At 45.1% G+C, this 22,583-nt stretch overlaps 1 protein-coding gene across 10 annotated transcripts in view; it reads right to left on the bottom strand.

Annotated features, from left to right (window-relative positions):
- Positions 1-3,494: 3,494 nt before the first annotated feature.
- The window catches only part of LOC109677851 (sperm motility kinase 2B-like), a 48,727-nt gene continuing 29,638 nt past the window's right edge, over positions 3,495-22,583 (bottom strand). For all 10 annotated transcript variants that reach the window (XM_074057328.1, XM_074057329.1, XM_074057331.1 and 7 more), the window contains one exon: positions 3,495-22,012. In XM_074057328.1, the coding sequence (XP_073913429.1) occupies positions 16,155-17,639 (1,485 nt within the window). In that variant the 5' untranslated portion in view covers positions 17,640-22,012 and the 3' untranslated portion in view covers positions 3,495-16,154. The remainder of the gene's footprint in view (positions 22,013-22,583) is intronic.

Raw genomic sequence — 22,583 nt, 5'->3', positions numbered from 1 at the left:
AAAGTGAAGTAAGGCTGGGCATGGTGGTGAGTGCTATAATCCCAGCACTCAAAAGGCTGAGGCAGGAAAATCACAGTAGCAGGCCACCCTGAGCTACATATCAAGTTCCAGGGTAGCCTACGCTCTGAGATCATGTCCCAGAAAATCAAAAGAAGAAATAGAAACGTGATAAATATTTCATCTGAGCCATTGGTAAGTAACATTTCTGTTCATGCCAGTAGTTCATTAGCACTGCACACGGCAGGTCATTGCATATGCAATTTACTAATCACTGTCCCAGTGGGTTTTTGGCTGTTTCCAGGAGTTTTTGTTTTCTTTTTCCTAAATTACAAAGTAACATTGGGGTTCCTTAACCCTGTCCCTTGAGCATATGTCTAGGGTATACACTGAGAAGCAGAACACTGAAAGGAAGAGAATAAACTTGGTCACCATTTGTCCCAGCAGTTGAGGAATTTACACTCCAGTGAACAATGCTGAGACCCAGTTGAATCACAGGACGATGATTTTTGATTTTCATGTTGGAGACAGAACCCAGAGTCTTCTCATGCTAAGCTCACAGTCTGCTACTGAGTACATCCCTAGTCCTAATTTGACCTTCTTTCCTGAGAAAGGTTTTGCCATACAGAATAGACTGGCCTTGAACTCTCCATCCTCCTGCCTCCACCTCCTGAGTGCTGGCATTACAGGCTTGCACCACCACATCCAGCCTTGCTCATTTCATATTTGTGTTTATCTCATGAGAATGAACTAGTTTGTAATTTTGCTTTTTTGTTTTGTTTTGGGATAGGATCTTGCTATGAAACTGGCCTCAAATTCCTGATCTTTCTGCCTCAGACTGCCAAGTGCTGGAATTACAGATGTACACCACCAGACCCTACTATAATTATGCCTTTAATTTGCATTTTTAATGATTATGAAGTTAACAATGAATATGTCAGGTTATTGGACTATTTCCTCTTCTGGGAAATAAACTGTCTGTTCATATTAACAGGGATGAGTTTTGTTGTTTAGAGGCAAGTATATTCTGGACTCTGTTCTTCACTAGTTATGTGTGTGGCACACAACTCCGTTCTCAGTTTGTAGCCTGTCTTTTTCCTTGCACTGTGGTTGTGTGTTTACCTCAACAATGTTTATTCTACAGAATTTCTAGCATGTGAGTAGGTTGACTAAGATGATAGACTCCAGTGCAGCACCACCCATCATCCACTTCACTACAACAAAACCCATGACTCATTCTGACCCTTCCACCACGCCCTCACCTATTCTTTCCTCCCATGCTTGGTTTTCTCTTTTTTTTTTTTTTGCAGTCCTGGGACTTGAACTCAGGGTCTACACTTTAAGCCATGAGCCAACCTTTTTTAAAAATTCTTTTCTTTTCTTTATTTTTGTGGTATCCAGGCTTGAACTCAGGGCCTACACTTGAGCCACTCCACCAGCCCTTTTTGTGTTAGGTATTTTCAAGATAGGGTCTTGTGAACTTATTTGGCCAGGCGAGCCAGCCTTTTTTGCAATGGGTTTTTTTGAGAAAGGTCTTGCACACTATTTGCCCAGGCTGGGTTTGATCCATGAGTGTCCTGATCTGTGCCTCCTGAGTAGCTATCATTACAGGTGTGAGCCCCCGGTGCCTGGTGGTTTTCTTTAACTTTTTGATACAAGGTCTTCCATTGTTGTTCAGTCTGCCCTCCAACTCCTGGGCTCAAGCCATCTTCCTGCCTCAACTTTGTCTCCCAAGTCACTAGAACTATACATGTCCAGCTCTCACGGTTTTTTTTAAACTGTAAATATCATGTCTTCATATGTGAATATTTGAAAGGATATGCCTCCTGTCTGGATGCCTTCCTTACCTCCCATGGGCACAAACACTCCATGCCAGCTGCCCAACCTCCAAAAGGCCCTCCTCTCCCTCTGCGGCTCCAACGCTGGTGCTGGAGAACCATCCCATGGGAGCCTTCATACCCTGCCCCTCCCCACTGTGGGCCTCAAGGTTCTCACCTCCACCTCCAATGTGGTGACCTTACCTTACTTCTTCACACCTAACTTTTCAGGACAGACACTTCTACATTTATGATGGCGTTGTCTTGTTAAACCCAATGCAAGGTGAAAATATGTGAGTCAAATGCATTTAAACACCATAGCCTACCTTACACATGATCAAAACACATTTGCCTACAGTTAGGGAATTACTAACAGAGAATAAAATACTGAGTTTTTTGGAAGTTACTGGGATTTGAACTCAGGGCCTCACACTTGCTAGGCATGCACTTTACCACTTGAGCCACTCAATTACTCCTTTTGTCGTGTGTTGGGTATTTGTTAGATAGGGTCTTGCTTTTTGCCTGGGCTGGCCTCGAACTTGGATCCTCCTGATCTCTGACTTCAGAGTACCTAGGTTTGTAGGTGTTAGCCACTGGTGCTGGGCAAAAGTGATTACTTTTTGTGTAATTTACTATAGATATGATGGGATGTGAAAATACAAAACAATTTCTAGTTAAGTGCCAGCAACACGGCATCATGACCCAGAGAGATGCTGCTCTCTGGGTCATGATGCTGACTAGGAGCTGTGGCTCATCACGGCTGCACAGCATTAGAGAGAAGATCTACATCATATCCACATTCCAGGAAAAGATCCCAATTCAAAATGACAAGTGCTGTTTCTACTGAACGTGTGTTGCTTTGGCACCATTTTAAACCTGGAAAATCACCGACCGAATAGTGTAAGTTAGGAAATGTTTGTCCTGAATTGTTTTCTGCCACCTGGAATGGATAGACAAACCCCCTGCTACAAGCGATATTTCCCAGTTCTGGAATACACAGGAGGCTTCTTCACTCACAGGTCTGGCTGCTCAGTCAGATAGCCAGGACACTTGGGCGCTGGCTAGACATCTCTCTTCCTCTTGACACAGCCAGTTTAAACTTCCTTACAGTGTGATGGTCTCAGGTCCAAACTCCTGGGCTTCCACATGTCAGGTCAGACTACTCACTTCTATTATGGCAAATAAAGAGATGGTAATGTTTATTAAGGGCAGAGAAAGATTTATTACTCAGCCTAGGTAGTACCATGGAAACGGAATTTATTACTCAGCCACGGATGTACCGTAGCAATAGGCAAAGTAAGCACTCATCCCATTGTTAGCCAGCTTTGGGGTACAGACATGCGTTTTGACTTTAAATACCTACAGGATTTGAAAGGTATTATGCACAGTTAGACAGTTGTACTTACAGGGGCTGGCCTGGTTGGACGTTGTCTCAGTCTTTGCTCTTACAGGGACCTGGAGAAGTTGTTGCTGCCACCAACACTTGAGGGGAGCAATCTGGTGCCCAAGAAGTGCTTACTCCTGCTCCACAGTGCATCCTCATTGTTATGGGTATCTGTTCTCATTTGGAAAGGTGGTCTGTGCTGCAAGGCTCCACTGTCATTAGGGATAGTTTCAGTCCCTTCTCACAAAGATGCTACTGATCATTCCCATCCTTCCTTCATCCCAAGGTGACTGAGGGAGAGAATAACTCAGAGCAAAGCACAACAGGTAAAAAACTGAGACAGAGATGCTAAGCCTTTCTCCTTTTTTCAGTAAATTTGTGTGCCCAAGGAAGGAGTCAGTGCTTTTCAGCAAAAGCAAATGTTTTCTCATTGCTTAAATTCTCCCCTTATGTTTGAACATTTCTCAATGTTGAGGGAAATAGAAGACCAAACCTACAAATTATGGCATATTCCTAAGCTTTTATAGGAAACACATTTAAGAACATAATAGCAGAAAACCTCCAGAATATCAAGAACGAGATGCCCATCCAGGCACAGGAGGCCTCTAGGACAATAAGCTGACACAACCACTGAATGTCAGGGTCGTGGGGAAAGGGAAAGGGAGGGTAATAGGGCAGGTTAGACAGATAAAACTACCATAATTTACAGGTAAAATGCCAAGGTAAAACCCTTTTGAACAATGAACATACACTTAAACACTGAAGGATAGGCATGCGAAACAGGTGATGTTAGGGAGAGGGACTAGTGGAAGGGGGAAGGTCAAATAAAGAGGATAAAGAAGGGTGAATATGGTCCATGAATTTCCTATATGTGCATGAAGATGGAACACCGAAACAGGGTGAATTCAGTTTATGAACCTGGGAGGTGGAAGAGAGAGAATAATGGTGAGGATGAATCTAACAGAGTACAAAGTACTCATATGTGGAAATGTCACCACAAAATCCCCTGTATCAATTTACAAACTAATAAAATGGTTAAATCAAGACATATATGTGCAGGCCAGATTTCAAGTAGCAAGACTGCCCAAACATCAGGGTCTTTTTGTGTTGTTTTTTTGGTTTTTGGGGTTTTTTTTCCCTGAATGTTACCTTTACAAATGGCAGAATGGACAAAAGTTTTATTGACCATTTTTGTATGTGGAAGGTGTAGATATCATGCATTTGAATTAAAGAGAGCATGAGCTGGTCATTTCACATGTACACATTCAGACTTTCCATTTTGAAAATGTTTGCATAATGGTTAGGTAAAATTGAGACACGCACCTCTACATATTTCCAGTTGCACACATATGAGACCAACCAGAGCAAATAGTCCAGAAAACCCCATCTCCAAATTAAGCAGAGCAAAATAAGCTGGAGGTTTGTCTCAAGCAGTAGAGAGCCTGCTTTCCAAGCTCAAAACTCTGAGCTTAAACCCCAGTCCCACCAAAAAAAATTTAAAAAAGAGAAAAAGACTTTTACATAAACAGATACTTAAATGAACTCTGTTTCAGTTAAAGTTTAGCTTCCTAAGTAGTCAAGTTTCACAAGATCAACAGGAAACACATGTGATTATCTTGAGACAACACAAAACCTTCCTTTAAGCCAGTTTCTTGCAATCGTTACTAAGAATAGATCAATATTGAAATAGCCTTGTCATTACAGACTTAGAGAATCAGGTTTTAGTTTTACATCAGTATGCTAGATTTGAACCTCAGAAAATTCTTTAGGCAACTTTTAAATTATAGCCAACTAAATCACACATATAAACCTTTGATAAGCTTCCTCTTGTACACAGTTTGATGATCTACTTGTGTATACTTAACTTTCCACGCCTCCTGTTTTCTTGACTTAGCTCTCTGTTTTTGTTTTGGAACAATTCTTTAGGACAAAAGTTACTTTACAAAATTCTTTTTCATCCAAAAGCATTGTGATATGTCTGATATTTTTTTCCTATTTGCTGATTTCCATCTCTTTTGTATAATTTGAAGAATGAAATAATTTTTATAAATTTTTTAACTGACACAAAGTTGTTTCTTTTCCCCACCAAATAAAGCACTCTTGGTAGCCTTACATTTCAATAAAACCCAGGAAGAGAGGCAATATTAAACTTCTTCTTGATACAATAGCAATTTACAAATATGCATTTGTTAATAGATCTAATTACAGATGAGAGTTGAATGCAAATAAATAAATACAGTTAGGTAGATAAATAAAAACAACCTATTAGAACTGATAGGCAGCAGGTTCAGCAAGATTACAGAACACAGTATCAATATAGAAAAATCAGGTTGATTTCTATACACTAGCTTAGCAGTCCAAAAGTAACTAAGAAGACAGGGAAAGGGCATATTCACATAGGGACACTTACAGTACACAACAGTAATACAGTTTTAGAAATTTAAGTCCATCTCAGTGAAAGACTAAAACTACAAACATTTTTTGAAAGAAATTAAGCTCTAAATAATGGAACCTTCCTCCATGTTCATGAACTATTAATGTTTTAAGATGGCAATGCTCATCCTGTGACGGATTCAATGTAATCTTCCTCAAAATCCCATCTAACTTATTTGCAGGATTTGAAAAGCCAATTTTGAGATTCATATAGAAATTCAAGGAACCCAGAAAAGTCACCATCTTTAGTGAGCAGTACAAAGATAGAAGACTCACACTTACTGATTTCCAAACTAAGTTCAATACATTAAGGGAAATCGCTCAAGGCCCAACCAAAAATCGAGTCCTCTTTCATTCCAGGATCAGAGGGGACGTGCACAAGCACACCACCCTAGACCCTGAGACACTGGAGGGTCTGCCAGTTCTTCCCACATGTTTTATCAGGCAATCCCCACCAGACAGACAAACTCCAAAATCTTCAACAAAGCCTTCCAAACTCACTTCTCAACCTAAGTAAAAATGGCTCCAAGGCCTTCAGAACTTCAACAAAGGAGGTATCAAGGGCTGAAAAGAGGTGACAGGCTGATTGTCTGTGGCAACTGCCAACTCCCTTTCACTACAGTGAGCCCTCAGGCTCTGTACACTAGGCCTAGCCTTAGTTGAGCTAATCCCAGGCAACCACAGGTTCTACCATAATTCAACTTAGCCTGCTACAATAATGGCCAGCCTGGACATTTCAGTTCCAACTGCCAAAATCCACGTCCCCCACCAGACTCATATCCATGCTTCAAACAGGAGTGCCACTGGAAATGGGACTGACTGCCTTTCCTTTTGCACGAGGAGAGGTCTCCAAGCCCAGGACTCCCATGAACAGCCTATTCTTTGTGATTGGCAGATGCCTCTGACCTAGTTCCTAGACTATGAGGCATCAACAGATGGGGGAGACCCGTAGCTCAACTGACATGGTCCAGGGGCTCAACAGGCTCTTGTGCTCTCTATCTCCATCTCCCATGAAGCCCTGAATGTGGCAGGAAATAAAGTTACTTTTCTGATAGAGATGGGGGCTTCATCGTCTGTCCTAGTTATTGTTCCAGGACTCACAGTTCAATCCCTGATCCTCTTCCCGGAAACAGATGGACAGCCCCAACAGGGTTGCTTACTTGCTGCTTGTTTGCTCACTGGAGACCACTGTTTTCACTCATTATTCCCTGGCACTGCCTAAATTCCCCTGTCCTGCTCTTGATAGACATATCTAATCCTAGCTAGGACCAGCTTTGTGTCTAGAACACATGTAGCACTGGGTCCACCTTTTTTATGGTAATGGGCATTGAACTCAGTGTCTTGCACTTCCTATGCAATGCTCTACCATTTAAGCTACAACCCCAGTCAGCAGTGTCCACACTTGACTGGCATTTCTAGCCCCATAACCATAAGTCACCCTAACTTCAACCCTTTGTAACTTCTCTAAATTCCCACTGAGGTCTGGGACACTAGGCTCCCTGGATGTCTGTTTCCTTGACTCTAGCCAAATATTTCTGATAAACTTCAACTTCTCCCTCAGGGGCCTCTCAAATCTTCTAAAGCCAGAGGCCCAAAGAGGACTCTGGCTAAATTTTTACCAGCTGGCATAAAACCCCTTGCAATTTCGCCTACAACAGCCCCATCAGGGTCCCTGGTTACAGTCCTAAATTTAGAAGAAGGCTTCTTTTGCATCCCTGTACACCAAGATTCCCCATTCTTGTTTCTCTCTCTCTCTCTCTCTCTCTCTCTCTCTCTCTCTGTTTCTTTCTCTCTCATAAACTCTTACAGTATGTAGATCATCTGCTTCTGTGTAGCCCCACTCAAACATACCACACAACCTGATTTTCCACATAACAAGGGATATAGGGTCACTCCTTCCAGGGGCCAAATATCAGTTTCACAAGTCACTAACCTGGGTCTCACCACTACCTCACACTTTAGGGCCTCCACGATCCTGTAACCAGATAATCCGGGATTTATCATACCCCCATCAAAAAGAGGACCTTTTATGCTCTCTGGGTCTGGCTGGATACTTCCATCTGTCAATTCCTAATTTTGACCTCCTTGCCAAGCCCCTATGCAGGGCATCACAGGTTCCCTCGAAGAAACCCTAGATTCCTCTAAGACAGTTACAGCTCCATTCACCAAACTCAAGGAGGCTGTACTGAGGGTTCCGCACTTGGACTCCCAGACCACTCCTGACCCTACAACTGAGGAGGAGGTTATACTGCCTACCCAGCCCTGTCCAGATCTCATAGAATCCCTTCCTCCTACATGTGACCACCTCTCCCCAACTCCCCTACTTGACACTCCCTCCTGGTTCATAGATGGTAGTTTCTTTAAAGAACCCCAACCAGCAGCAGGATATGCCACTGTAGACCCCATGTTACAAAAACCACTAGGAGCTATGGCTCTTCCCCCACACAGCACATTTCAATGGGCAGAACTGACTCCTCTCTCTATGGGATTAATTTTAGATAAACACTAAGCAATCGATGTATACACAGATTCAAAATGTGCCTATCACATGGTATATTCCCAGGCCCTCATTTGGAATGATGAGGGCACCGCCATCATAAATGGCCCAGAGATCCACCAATTACTAGAGGCTCTCAAAGAGCCTAGGCGAGTAGCCATTGTTCATTGCAAGTGCCATCAGAGACCACACATTTCATCTCCCTCAACAACTCTCAGGCAGATGCCTAGTCAAGGCTGCCACCCGGGGAGATTCATCACCTGACACTCCTGGAAGGATTGCCCTTTACCCCCATACTCTTCTCACCTTCCCCAACTTTGACCCCCCAACACAAGGACTGAACACACCACTCTAACCCAGATTCTGGCATACTTAGTTATTTCAGATCTCAATAATCTCTTTCACTCAGGGTACAAGGCCTCACTAAATCTGTTACAAGCTCAACTAACTTCAGCCACTTAGTTTTACCTTATCTGCTCCCAGGTATCCCACCAGGCAAGTGTTAGGCCCCACCCTTCCCCACATACCAGGCACAAGGTAGTGCACCAGGACTGCTCTATGGCTAGCCTTCTGTCCTTCACCACATACCCCACACTTCTACCTCGCTTCCCATGGAGGACATCTGGCCCACTGTCCACCTTTCCTGAAAACAACGTAGACAATATGCTTGCTGAAAGCTTCACTTTGTAAACCTTCCTCTGACCTTCCAGCTCAGTCTCCAGCCATAAAGCCAGGGGATTAAGTCTGTATCTCTAATACCTCAATACCACTAAAACCAAAATGGCAAGGGCCTCATCAGGTGATTTTGACTATGCCCACCATGGCCCAGGTTAATGGGCAACCACATTGGATTGACCAAACTCCACTAAAGGTACAACCGGGTCAGAACTCGAAAAAAGGTGGGGGCTCCCATCATACCAACAATCGCTCCCCACTTAAATATTCCTCTCTCCCCACAGGACCCACTTCACTCCACCTTACCAGGATTGCTGACATCCTGACTCATCCATGCCTCTAACTCTAGCCCATTTTGCGTCCTTTCTATACTATCTTGCAGAGAGCTATGCTGCTATCCTTATCCCACCCCACACGTGCCCCTCAGGCCTCCTCTTCCTCCAATAACTATGGCACTAGGGAACGTTCCAGGACTTTTCTCCAACCCAGATTTCCTCCTTCACCTTGTGTTCCCACCACTTAGAGACACTCAGTGACCTCACCCAATTCTGCCTTACTCCAAATCAGGGTTTTACCCAACAATTCGATACCAACCTCTCACAGGGGCTGTGCTGTCTGCTCTTTCCCAGTATGGGAAATGGAAACACTGGTGCCAGACCAAAACATTCTCCTTGGGGCGGGGGATTGGCGGACTGGATCAAGGGGCAGTGGGCCTGCCTAGCAAGCATGAGATCCTGAGTTCAAACCCCAGTACTGCCAAAAAAAAAAAAAAAAACAAAGATAAATGCTGTTTCTATGTCACCCAGTCTGCGTTCATTCACAATGCTCCTAAAAATCCCAGGAAAGTGCTTCTGACCTCCCATAACATGCGACAGTCAACTGGGGACAGTGGTCTGCCTGAGTTAAGTGGATGCCACAGATGGCCCCCCTATTGGAAACTGTTATTTTTTCCTCATTCTGCTGACAGTGGAACTCGTGTCTTTAAATTCTTTTCTCACTTTGCTTTCCAAAGGCTCTGTGCTTTGGGCCACAATACTACCCAAAAACAGTTCAACTCAATCCTGTTCCTCCAGACGGCCTGCTACAGATACCTAAAACAAAAAGTCCCTGCCAATACCCTCTACGTTTCAGAGACCTCAACTCCCTAACCTAGCAAGAAGCAGTTAGCAGACTATTGTGGTCCCTTCTCCCAAACTATATATAGTACAAGGCAGGGATGTAGGGATGTTAAAGTGAGCATAAGGGCAGCCTTGCTGCGACCAGATGCCATTTCATACGCCGTGTGGATGGCTAACTGAAGCACCTCACCTAGCCCCAAAGAGTGACAGACATCTGCCCTTAGCCACTGTCACCAGGAACAAGGGATGGTTAAACACACAAGTGATCTAATCACGACTTAAATTCCTTAGCTGCCTAGCCAAAGAATTTTCCTGCTAGCCATCTTCCTGGTACTTTTCCAACAAACCCCTTTATCTATCCCCAGTCCCCAAGTGGCTGTGGACTCTAACTTCTGCTGGAGACAGTCCTCCACATATTCTTTCCCAAATAAGGCCTGTGCTGACACTGAGTGGTCTCTACACCTGTCTCTCCCTGTGTTTCTCAGTTAATGAGCAATTTGATGGACTGTGAATGGATCCATGGTCTGGTGACTTGTGGGCAGACATCAAAGAGTTCATATGATCACATGTCTTTTCTTGGAGGGCATGCATAGGGATGTGATTAAACATATTAACTTCTATAAATTAAGGGAAACCACTCAAGGCACCATCAAAAGCATTTCCCTGTTTCGTTCCAGGGTAGGAGGGCCATGCACAAATACTCCATCCTAAGGACTGAGATACTAGAGGATCTAGCAATTCTTGTTATACATCTCATCAGGCAATTCTCACCAGACATTAGACAAAAACTCCAAAATCTGTGAAAGGGCCCCTCAAACTTCCTTCTCAACCTAACTAAAAATGGCATTCAAGCCCTTCAAAAGGAGGCATTCACAGATGAAAAGTGGTGACATGCTGATTGTATGGCCATGGCCACTGCTAACTGCATTTCACTGCAGGGTGGCCTCAGGCTGTGGACACTAGCCCCAGCCTTACTTGACCTAATCCCAGGATACCACAGGTTCCCCCATGGTCCTCATTCACCTACTATAATTGTGGCCAGCCTGGACATTTCAGTTTCAATGGCCAAAATCCATGTCTCCCACCTGACTCATGTCCATGCTTCAAACAGGAGTGCCACTCAAAGTGGGACTGCCCTTCCCTTGCCCTCAGGAGAGGTCATTTGAAGCCCAGGATCCTCATGAACAGCTTATGTGGGGTGACTGGCAGATGCATGGTGACTTGGACTATGAGGAATAAACACCTAGGGGAGACCCACAGCTCGACTGATGGGGCCGAGGGGTTATACAGGCTCCTGTGTTCTCCATCTCCATGGAGTACTCCCATTTAACCCTGAATGTGGCAGGAAATAAAATTACTTTTCTGATGGAGGTGGGGGATCCATATTCTTCCCTAGTTACCATCCCTGGACCTCCTTATCAGTCCCCAATCCTCCTCACAGGAATAGATGGACAGGCCCAATAATGTTCCTTACTCCCCTGCTTGTCAGCTCACTAGAGACCTCTGTCTTTACTCACTCTTTCCTGGTACTGCCTAATGCCCCTGTCTTATTCAAGCTAGGATGAGCCTTAGTGTCCAGAACACAGGTAACACTAGGTTCAGTCTTTTTGTTTGTTTCAGTACTGGTCTTTGTACTCAGTGTCTTGCACTTGGTATACAGGCGCTCTATCATTTGAGCTACAGCCTCAGTTGACAGTGTCTACTCTTGACTGGCACATTTGGCCCCACAAGCACAACTCACCATTGATCCTTTCTAACTTCACCAAATTCCTACTGAGGTCTGGAACCCTAAGCTCTGTGGACATTCCTTTCTCCTACTCAAGTCTGAAAGACTTCAGCTTTTTCAATATCCCTTCAAACCAGAGGCCCAAAGAGGACTCTAGCTCCTCATTCCTAAATTTTGATTGGCTGACTTAAAACTTCTTGGAAATTTCCCCTGCAATACTCCCTACTGGCAGTTAAAAACCAGATGGCTCTTATAGGATGGAACCAGATCTCAGGGCCATCAGCAAGGGAGTTTTCCCTCTCCCCGCCATTGTTCCTTACACATGTAGCCTAGTAACTCAAATCCCCACACAGCTTCCTAGTGTATAGTCCTAAAATCAAACGATGCCTCCTTTTGCATCCCTGTGCAATTCCTTTCGTCTTTGAGTGGAGAGATGACCCCAATACTCAGATTGTCCAGCAGTTAACCTAGACAGTCCTGCCCCACTGCCCTCCCCCATCTCTCCTTTTGCAATATATCAGTACAGCTCTAACAAAAAACCTGGAATTCAATAGCCAGGAGTCTGAGGCTCACACCTGTAATCCTAGCTATTCAGGAGGCAGAGATCAGGAGGATCCTAGTTCAAAGCCAGCCCAAGCAAAAAAGTTCATGAAATCCTATCTCGAAAAACCCTTCACAAAAATAGGGCTAAAGGAGAGGCTCAAGGTGAAGACCCTGAGTTCAAGGCCCAGTACCACCAAAAAAAGAAAGAAAGAAAAGAAGACGGAGGAGGAGGAGGAAGATGGAGGAAGGAAGAAGAAGAGGGGAGAGGGAGGGGGAGGCGAAGGATTAGGAGGAGGAGGGGGAGGGGGAGGAGAAGAAGAAGAAAGAAGCAGCAGCGGCAGAAGCAGCAGCAGCAGCAGCTGAGATTTAAATACCATCTGGGGAGTACAGACACTGGATTCATGAGGGTGCATAGTTTCACCTGCTAAGGATTAAATTTCCTTTTAAGAATAAGGTTTTCTTAAACAAGGAGCCTCTACACTGAGCCCCCAAATGGGCCGAGCCCTTTCTGTCTGAAAGCAAGCCCTTACCACTGCCCCTGGCTTGGGAAAACTCTTCCACATATGTCCATGAGGACAGGTGACTGCCTTGGAGTCCATGGCGCCCGCCAATCACCACGCAGCACACTCTGTCAAGGATGCGCCCATTTCTCAGGGCCTTGGCCTCAGTAGCTCAGGCGTCTAAACTGACCCCGAGGCGAGGGATGACAGTGCTGAACTCCATCAAGTAACAGGCATTTGAAACTTGAAGGCCTCCCATGGCTATGCGACAGCCACTTTCACAAGTACCAAGGTCTCTTTCTAGGCACCTCAGACCTCCATTGCAGTCTGGTCAAACTCTGAATCCTGCTAAGTTACTAGCAGACCAAACACTGACCCCACACTCCAACACTCTTACCTGGAAGTCATTGCTCTGATCAACACATCCAGGTGGGAACCTCCAGGATGCTCCATCACTGACCCTGATACCACCTGCTCACTGATGGCAGCAGGTTTATGATTGGCAGGAAACAGGTTTCTGCTTATGCAATTGTCAAAGACTGTCACAGGCCACTGCGTCTAGCCCTTGCCCAGTAGCTCTACTTCACTCCAAAAGGCAGAGCTATTTGCCTTCACTTGAGCTCTTCAATGAGAGGTAAAGAAAACAGTCGATATAAACTGACCTTGCGTATGCCTCAGAAAGGACACAACTCAATCATCTGGAATAAAATGGACTTTTAACAGCCTAAAACTCTCCACTGAAACATGTCCCTGGAATCATAATCTTACCAGAGGCCATCAAACTGCAAATGTGGTAGCCATAATTCATTGCCAAACCCACAAGAAAGCCATAGGCCAGGTACCTTTGGCTAACAAACTGCCTGCTAAATAAGCTGAGGAGGCAGCAACTTTCCTCCCTCATCCCTTTCTACTCTCTCCAGTTTAACTCTAGGGAAATTGAGGAGGCCATAGCTAAAGGAGCTCAAGCACCAGACCATCACCTGCTCCTTCCTGGATCTTCCCAATGGAAGATTTCATCAGTCTACCTTTCTTGGAGCCAATTCCTTGAGTGCTCCAAGGGGAAATGTATGGTGTACTTGTGGAAGACTGTTGCTTTTGGGCTAATGGATCAGGACAAATTCAAACTAATATTCATGAACGACCCACCAAGCCTCTCAACTTAAAGAAGAATCCACCCATGGATGGCTCTCAAGGGAAAATATCTGGCCAGTGTTATCCCAAGGTTTCTGCTGATCTTGGGCCCTCTAGTATCTATTTTAGTCCTTTTGCCACTGGTCTGTGCCTTAATGTTCTAACTAGATTTCTTTCTTTTTGTCTCGATGCCATAAAGTTACAAATCAAGCTACAACATGGGCTCCATTCTCTGCTGCCTGACCCTTCAATGCCCCTTAGCACCCTGGCCCAGGCTTCCATACAATTTTAATCCATGTTCAATTAGACTCTGTCATGTCCCCATGGCCTGCACCATCACCCTCTGCCAGAACAAAGTACACATAGGCAGGAACATGACTACCACCCTTCACAGCTCAAAGAGTTACAAGAAGATAAGACATTCTCCCCACTAAAACAAGGATTTGTTCTGTTGTTCTGTCAGGGGGTGTGGAGGAGCTCCCATTTTAAGGAAACATGGCAGACAAAAGCACACTAAGGAACAGATGGAAGGTTCGGGGTGGATCATGTCTGCTGGGCAGAACACAGAAGTAAAAGCCAAGCTTGCAGAGATGTTCCCCCTTGCATTCAGTTCAAACCTTGATCCTGGGAAGGAACAACCAATCAGTATGTGTGCACAAAGGGAGCCAGTCAAAAGTCGCCTAACCAGAGGTATAAAATCTGTTCTCACCCCTGTACCCGCCAGCTATGCTCCTTTCTGTAACGCCCACCACCGTTTCCCCTTTTACTGCTGACCTAAGAAATCTTTGTGTTCTCTGTCTGGGTAAATTCTTTTACCAACCCAAGATTCCCAAACATCTGACAGGAAGGAGTCAGTGCTTTTCAGTAAAAACAGTAAAGCACCTCTTACACAAGTATGTCCTAAGATAACAGTAAGTACCATGTAGCACACATATACCAGGAATGTAGTCATTTGTCATTGTGACATATTATGTACTGTACATAACTATTTGCTACACTTTTACATGACTAGAGCACACTGTTTATGACAGCATCAAGGGAGAAGTGCATTCGCACTCCACCCTTAGGATGACTACCACGTCATCAGACAAGAGAAATTTTCAGCTCAATTGTGATCTATGGGTCTATTATGGTGGAAGAGGTCTGTGTTGGCAGACACATTGCTGTGAGGCCTATGACCACACATTCATAACGTGCAAACATCACCACCATCCATCTCCACAACTCTTTTTTAAAGCATTTTTCCCCTCAGTGGTTGGTAAAAATCCAGAGCCCTTTGCATGCTAGGCCAGGACTCCCCACTGAGCTAGGCTGGTAGCCAAGGAAATCTGAAACTGTCCACTCAGCAGTAACTCCCTGTCCTCTCTAGTAGCCATTCCTGCCTTTCTCAGTTGGTGGTGCAGAGGGAGCCCAGGATCTGTGCATGCTCAGCTCCTGTTCTGCTGCTGCACTGCATTCTCAGCCACGGCCTCTAGGATTTCCACCACCCCGAGTACCTGCGTGTGTGGACTTCCGTCCACATTCGTAGATTGGTGGCGGGGAAGGTGTGGCCAGCGTCCACACCTGTGACTCAAACTCCAGCGTCCCCATCCAGAAGTAGAAACCTCCGCCCTGCTCTGCCCAGGCCTGTTGAGCATGAGCACATGGGGTCCTTAGGAGGGACCAACCGAATGAGGGCAATTCGGATGCTGCATCCCTCCTCTATGTGCGTGGCTCTCACCGCTCTCCTCCCAGGACAACAGTCCCCCTGCTGTTCACTAGGAGGTGAAGAGAACCAGCATCCTGACTGACAGGTGGAAAGGGATGCAAGCTGGAGCAGGTCCAGACTATGTTGATGCCAGGAAGCAATTGGAGGATGCAGAGGAAGGCGCTTGTCTTCAGACCTTCAGCACACCGATCGTAAGATTGGAAATATGGACGTTCAGCAGCAGCACTTTCGGTGCCTATTTCAAACCTTGAGGGCACTTGAAAAAGTACATGCCTGGTCTATTCCCAGGCTTTCCTCACATTTTGGTTCCAGGTGATTTTCTTAGTGGAGACCTCCATGTCCCATGAGGAGAGGCCCATGACCATGGGCCATTCCATGGAAAGATGGTTTCACTCCTCACTCCTGTGCTGGACAGAGGCCTTTGCTGGGCTTGCTGGGCTCACAGCAGCTTGAAAGTCCTGCTTGAATCCTTCCTGCAGCTGGCTGAGGATATACCTGGTCCAACCCCCACACTATGGTGAAAGGATGCACCGCACACGGGGTCCTCTGGCTCTCTGTTGTTACTGTGCCTTTCTCAGCTGTCTGTAGCTTTCACTGAAGCCACTTAGTTGTGGAAGTGAGGGTGTCACTTTTGGCCCCGCACACAACAACACAGTCTTAAAACAGAGTTCACAATCCTCCTCCTCACCCTCTTCCAGCCTTGAATATTCCCGCTGGAAGGCACTGTGGCCACATCGTGGGGCTGCCCGCTGGTGAAGGCGTGTTCATCTGAGGACATTCCCTTAGAGGACATGCCACTCTCTACCTCCCCAGGGGGCGGAGCAGCCGCAGGACCAGGCTGGGGGACGATGCTTGTGGTAGAGACATTCCTTGGCAGGATGCAGAGGGGAACATTAGGCAGGCTGGCTGTTCCTCTGCCCCTGTGCCCTGTCTTGTCATCGGAGGACAACGTGAAGGTCTGAAGAAGGCCAGGTGCACTGGCTCTCCTCCTTAGGGGGGGAGCAAAGGTGGAAGGGTCTGCAGGGGATGGGGTGGGCACAATCTCTGGGCGCACCTGGGGCTTAATTCGGGCTCTGAATGTAACCTCCTGGCACATTTGATCTCTCAACATGAGGTAGGTGGCCATCGCCTCATCAAATCGTCTCTGCAGTAGAGACTGGCGAATGTCATCTGGGTTGTAACCCAGGTCACGCATGGCCACCACGATTGCAGGGTCCGGGTGTTTGGGCAGACGCTCCACAGCTGGACTAGGTGACCCTTCCTCCCCTTGCCTTAGCCAAGGGTGCCCCACGACGTGGTCTACAGTGGGCCTCTCACTAGGGTTTTTCGTGAGCATCTGAACTATGACATTTCTCACGCCCATAGAAAGGTATCTGGGTATGTCATACCTTAATTTCAGGACTGCCCGCCGCACCTGCATAACAGTCTCCCCTCTAAAGGGCAAGGCTCCCGTCACCATACAGTAGAGGACGACGCCCAGGCTCCAGACGTCCACCTTTCGGCCATCATAGGGTAGGCGCAGGAATACTTCAGGTGCCCGGTGTGTAAAGGCACCACACCAATCTGTGAGCTCCTCTCCAATGGAGTACCTGGTGCCAAGGCCAAAGTCGATGACTTTCACGTTGCCTTCAGTATCAAGCAGGATGTTGTCAGCTTTCAGGTCTCTGTGCACAATGCCTCTGTCGTGACAGTATTTGACTGCACACAGGATCTGCTTGAAAATGCCACGGGCCTTCTCCTCACACAGGCGCTGGGCGTCCTTGATATGCTGTCGGAGCTGCCCTCCGCTCACGTACTCCATGACCAGGTAGACATGGTCCACTGTTTCGATCACCTGAAACAGTCTGATGATGTTAGGGTGGTCCAGTGTCTTCAGTATAGAGATTTCACTCGCAAGGTAGGAGCTTTCCCCCCACTTCTGCTGTAGTTTTACTGCAACCTGGGTTCTCGTGAGGCGGTGGTAGGCAAGTTTCACATGGCCAAAGTAACCTTCGCCTATGGTCCTCAGGAGCCAATACTGAGCCTTGAGGATCTCATCAGGGGACCTGGCACTGAGAGAGCGCTGTGCTGTCAGCCACTCATACCTCTCACTATAGAATGATCCTGGCATCTTTACCAAATTTTAGAAAAGAAACAAATTAAAAAGCCCAAAAGAAAAAATAACCAAGAATAAAAACAAAAAACACTACCTGAGAAAAAAAGAAAATGTAACAGAAAAAGAAACAAAAGAAAACACAATAAAAGAAAAATATCAAATCAAAAGGTAAATAAAAATGAAAAATATTAGCAAAAACAGGCCACAAAAACAAAGACCAAAAAGCAAAATCCCAAAATCCGTCAACCAAGCTTTGTAGTTGTCCAGCAGGTCACCATCCAAGAGCTTCCTGCACTGTATGGACAAAAATCCAGCCCAGGCAAACTCCTTATATACCTGCTGGATGGCAGTTGGCCTTACTAACAATGGCCCCTCGGTGATGTCAGAGAACACGTGAACCAATCACAGCTGGGCACAAGCCACAGAGCTTGTCTTATTGGTCCAAAGACCATTACAAATTTTTTTTAAAAAAATCAAAAAATAACCTACTCCAACAGTTTCTTCCTTGGTGGGTCATGGAGACTGGTATTTCTCCCTGTGAAGCTGAAGCCAGTGGATGCTTCAATGGCCTCTTCAGTTGGATTCTGAAAATCTGTGATAAATTTTGGCTTTTAAAGACCTCATCCTATCTACACTCGAGGTATTCAATTCCTTTGTCTTTAAACCTGGAGTGATTGACGTCAAACTAATCCTTCGATAGCAGTTGTCAAACTGCCACTGTCACAAAAAGAAGTGTTCCCTAAAGCACCATGAAGCACTTTTAACATCTGTTGTGTGAGTGGGGGGGTGGAGAGAGCCCACTTCACCATAATTTCCCTCATCAGATTTTGTATCAGAAGCCTTGGAACCCAGAAGGCAGAGGGATAAAAGTGAGCAGAGAAAAAGTGTTACAGCCCATTTGTGCTGCTGTTACAAAATGCCTTAGAGAGGGTTATCTGTAATTGACAGAAATTTATTTCTCACAGTTGTGCAGGTTGGCAAGTGCTTGATCAAACTTCCCGGAGCTTCAGTGTGCCAAAGTGCTTGTTTTTGCTTTCTTATTCTGACTGTTACTCTGTTACTGTTTCCTCACAAGGTGGAAGGGTAGAAACAGTCTTTGAAAGAAAACAATGTAGCAGACACACTTGCATCCCCCATCCAGATGCAACAGATGAGATTTTACTTTATTTGCTTCAGATCTCTTGTTGTTGCTGCTGTTGTTCTCCTCCTCCAATTCCTTGTCCTCTTCCTCTTCTTGGGGTGGGGGGAGAAATCTTGGGCAGAGTCTCAGTGTGTAGCCCCAGCTGCCTTGAACGCTTGATCCTCCTTCCTGAGCCTCTGAAGTGCTAGGATTATTAGGTGTGCCAACTCCCCTACCTTCTTCTTTTCATTTTTTTTTTTGGCGGGGGGTAATAAGCCACACACCTGCCTAAAGCTCTGGGTCCCATCTTCCCTCCTAGATATTGTCATTTCTGGCTTTTGTTCTGTTTTGACTTTGCAATACTTGGGATTTAACCCAGGGTGCTTCCCACATGCTAGGCAAGTGCTCTACCACAGAGCTACATCCTCCTTGGATATACTTCTTAAGTCGTTCCTTCTTTCCCATGTGTTTATTGACCTTTCATCCAGTCAGCTCACTGAGTTCTTCTTAGGTGAGTGTACCTGCAGACATCCTTGAATTCCATGCAGTCATATGACCCTGCACATAAAAGTACAATTTCTCCTCCATTGTAGTTTTTATCCTTTCATTTATTTTTCTCGTCTTACCATGATGTCCAAGACATCTAGTACAAGGTAGAATGTTACCAGTGATAGGAAGCAGAGTTCTCTCCTGTCTGACCTTAATAGAAATGCCTCAAATATTTCACTGGTAAGGATAAGGTAGGTTTGCTATAGGTATTTGATAGATAACCTTTATCAGGGTTCAGGAAGTATCCTTCAATTCTGAGTTGAAGTTTTTATAAGGAGCAGGGAGAAGGATCAGAAGAAAAAAACAGTAGGCCTGAGTTCTGATAAAGTAGCAGGGAGGTGGGGATGGCATAGTAGAGAGGTAAAACCTGAGGAATCTGAGCGTGGAGAGGGTCACATAACACTGGGGAGGGGGAAAGTCACGTAGCAGTGGGGTAAAGTAGCCTATGGAATTGCATATAACCATATATGGATTAGACTTTGCTTTTTCCTTCTGTAACCTGCTTGCAAGGATATATAAGGTGAGACCCCCTTGTTCTAGGGGCTCAGCCATTGGACAGGAGTTTGCTGGGTCTGTGCCGGCACAATAAAATATTGCTTCCTGCTAAACTGCCTCAGTGTCCCATATCTCAGCTTGAGATTCTCACAACAGTATTAAAATTTTATTAAATACTAGCCAGACACTGGTGGATCATGCCTGTGATCCTAGCTACTTGGGAGGCTAAGATCAGGAGGCTTATACTTCAAGGCTAGCCTGTGCAAATAGTTTGGGAGCTCCCATCCCCAAAATAATCAGAGCAAAGTGGACTGGAGGTGAGATATAGCTCGAGTTGTAGAGCGCCAGCTTTGCAAGTGCAAAGTGCTGAGTTCAATCCCAGTGCCAACAGCAAAAAATTTATCAAAAACTTTTTGTGTTGGCATCTACTGAGATGCTTGAGGTTTCTTCTTCATTGTTAGGTTGACAGATTACATTGAATTTTACTTAGCCAGGGTTGGTTTTTATAGTCACAGCACACTTGGCTGTTCCAGTAGTAGCGCCCCTCCTCCATGAATCCCTATCCCTGTGTCCTTACCTATTCATCACCCCTCCCACATTGATCCAATAAGATGTTTTGGTCAAGATCTGTTGTGACTTGGCCAATGAAACATTACAAAGGTGACAAAGCAGAGGTTTGAAAAGCACTTGTGCACTAGGCTTGCTGTTTTGCTGCTTACTGGGAAACCTTGTGTCACAGGAGAAGGCTGAGGTGACCTGACACAGATGTGACTCAGCTGACAGCCAGCTCCACGGCCAGACATGTGAGGAAGGCCGTGCCATCAGATGGCTGTCGCTGCCCGAGGACTCAGGTGAGACCAGCAGAGCTGTCCAGGTGTGCCTGCCTGTGCTGCCAACCACAGAATCACAAGCACAAATAGGTGCTGTTTTCAGATAGTTTTTTGGGGGTGACTTGTTAGACAGCAATAGATAACTGATACAGGGGACATAGAACTATTTGGTTCGTCTGTAATTTTCTCTCTCCCACAAAAGTTCTAGCTGTAGTAATAACCTTTTCCCACATGAGGGGCCAAGTGTCCTTTCTAATTGCTGTCATCCTCCATGCACAGCTTGTGGTACAAGATGATGCTCTAGCTCCTGCCACTGCATCTAAACACCAGCCAAGCAGAAGAGGAAGAGGAGGGAATTTCCTCTCCTACTTCAGTCACTCAGCCTGTCCTTTTCATATTGGTTATTCTTGAGATGGGGGTCTTGCTTTACATCTGGCCTGGACCAGCTCCCCACTAGCCTCAGAGGCTTTCATTATAGTCCAAAAGGAAAAACTCAACAAGGCTCAGCATGTGCTGGGCAGTTGGTTACCCAGAAAAACTTGGTCCTGCCAGCTATGTCAAGAGATCCTAGGTTTTCAAGCCCAGCCGAAACATTTGACAAGACAGCCTTGCCAGCCTGACTGCTAGACCTGTCCCCAGGGCCTCGGAAATGGATGCCAGCTAGAGCACCCACCTCCCAGAAGAGGGAGGGTCCAGGATAAATTTGTTTTGAATCTTGTCTCCCAAGGGTGGAATAACCTAACCCACTGGGGGAGGTGGAGGCTGTGCAGACAACACCTTGAGGCAATAATTCTCAGTCAGGTCCCTGGACCAGCAGCCTAACCTGGGAACTTGCTAGAAATGCAAATTCTCAGATCTCACCAAAAACCTTAATCAGAAACTCCAAAGGTCTGCCCAGCAGACCTTAAAACCTTAGAAAAAAGCCCATATCCAAGCACAAGAAAAAAGAAAGATTGCCAGTCGCTGTGTGTAAGCTTTTAATTAACTTTACTGGAAAGCCAAATTCATGAGTTAGTACGGATCAAATGATTGTTTGCATGGGTTACAAATGAGTCTTTTTTTTTAAACAGAATAAAACAGTGCAAATTATAAATTGTAAAAAGGAAGAAAAACCTTGTTGGTAAAATTCCAGAGAAGCAAGATTTTACACAGCATATTGAAGATCAATAGATATTTTAATTTGAGAACAAGAATTTAATGTTATAGAATTATACACTACTTTATAAAATTAAAATTTCTATGTAAGGGTTATATTAGTAATAGTTAACAAAATCTTGACATCACATTTGGTGGTCTCCTACATAATAGCTGTTGTATATCCTTGATTAGAAGAAATAAGTCTTAAATCTTGACATCACATTTGGTGGTCTCCTACATAATAGCTGTTGTATATCCTTGATTAGAAGAAATAAGTCTTTTAGTCTAATTATTGCAAAACAGTCTATCATTCTCATTGTTCTTAAAGACAATGAAAATACATGCAAATTTTAAAAATGGTAGATATATTTTGATTTTAAAAATACAGCATTTCAGAGGTCCGTGTTTGATTCTCTGTGGTGGTCCTTTGTTTGCTATAGTTTGTTGAGATTACAGTGAAAAACATCTCAACCACCACATTTAAGTCACAAACTTAAATACAACACGAACGTAGGACAAGTTCCCAGGAATTCTGCATTGCTGTGATTTCCTTAACAATACTAAGTCCGATTTCTTCATTTTCACTTGCTATATATGCAATAAGAATTCCTAATATGACAAGGCAGATTCTGTTCTGTCTTCTACCATGTTTTGAAGGAAGTGTGCATTCACTGGACTCTCGTCCCTCACAAGTAAAATGTAATTTTACTGTTGGATAAAATGTAAAGGTAAGAGTGGATCTAGGACTGGAGGTGTGGCTCAAGCAATAGAGTGCCTGCCCAGCAAGCCTAAAGCCCTGAGTTCAAACTTCAGTACTGCCAAAAACAA

Source organism: Castor canadensis, chromosome 16 (genome assembly GCF_047511655.1).
Source record: "Castor canadensis chromosome 16, mCasCan1.hap1v2, whole genome shotgun sequence".
In the NCBI taxonomy this organism is placed as follows: domain Eukaryota; kingdom Metazoa; phylum Chordata; class Mammalia; order Rodentia; family Castoridae; genus Castor; species Castor canadensis.
The sequence above is the reverse complement of the archived record's forward strand: the minus strand, read 5'-3'. Positions and strand labels throughout refer to the sequence as shown.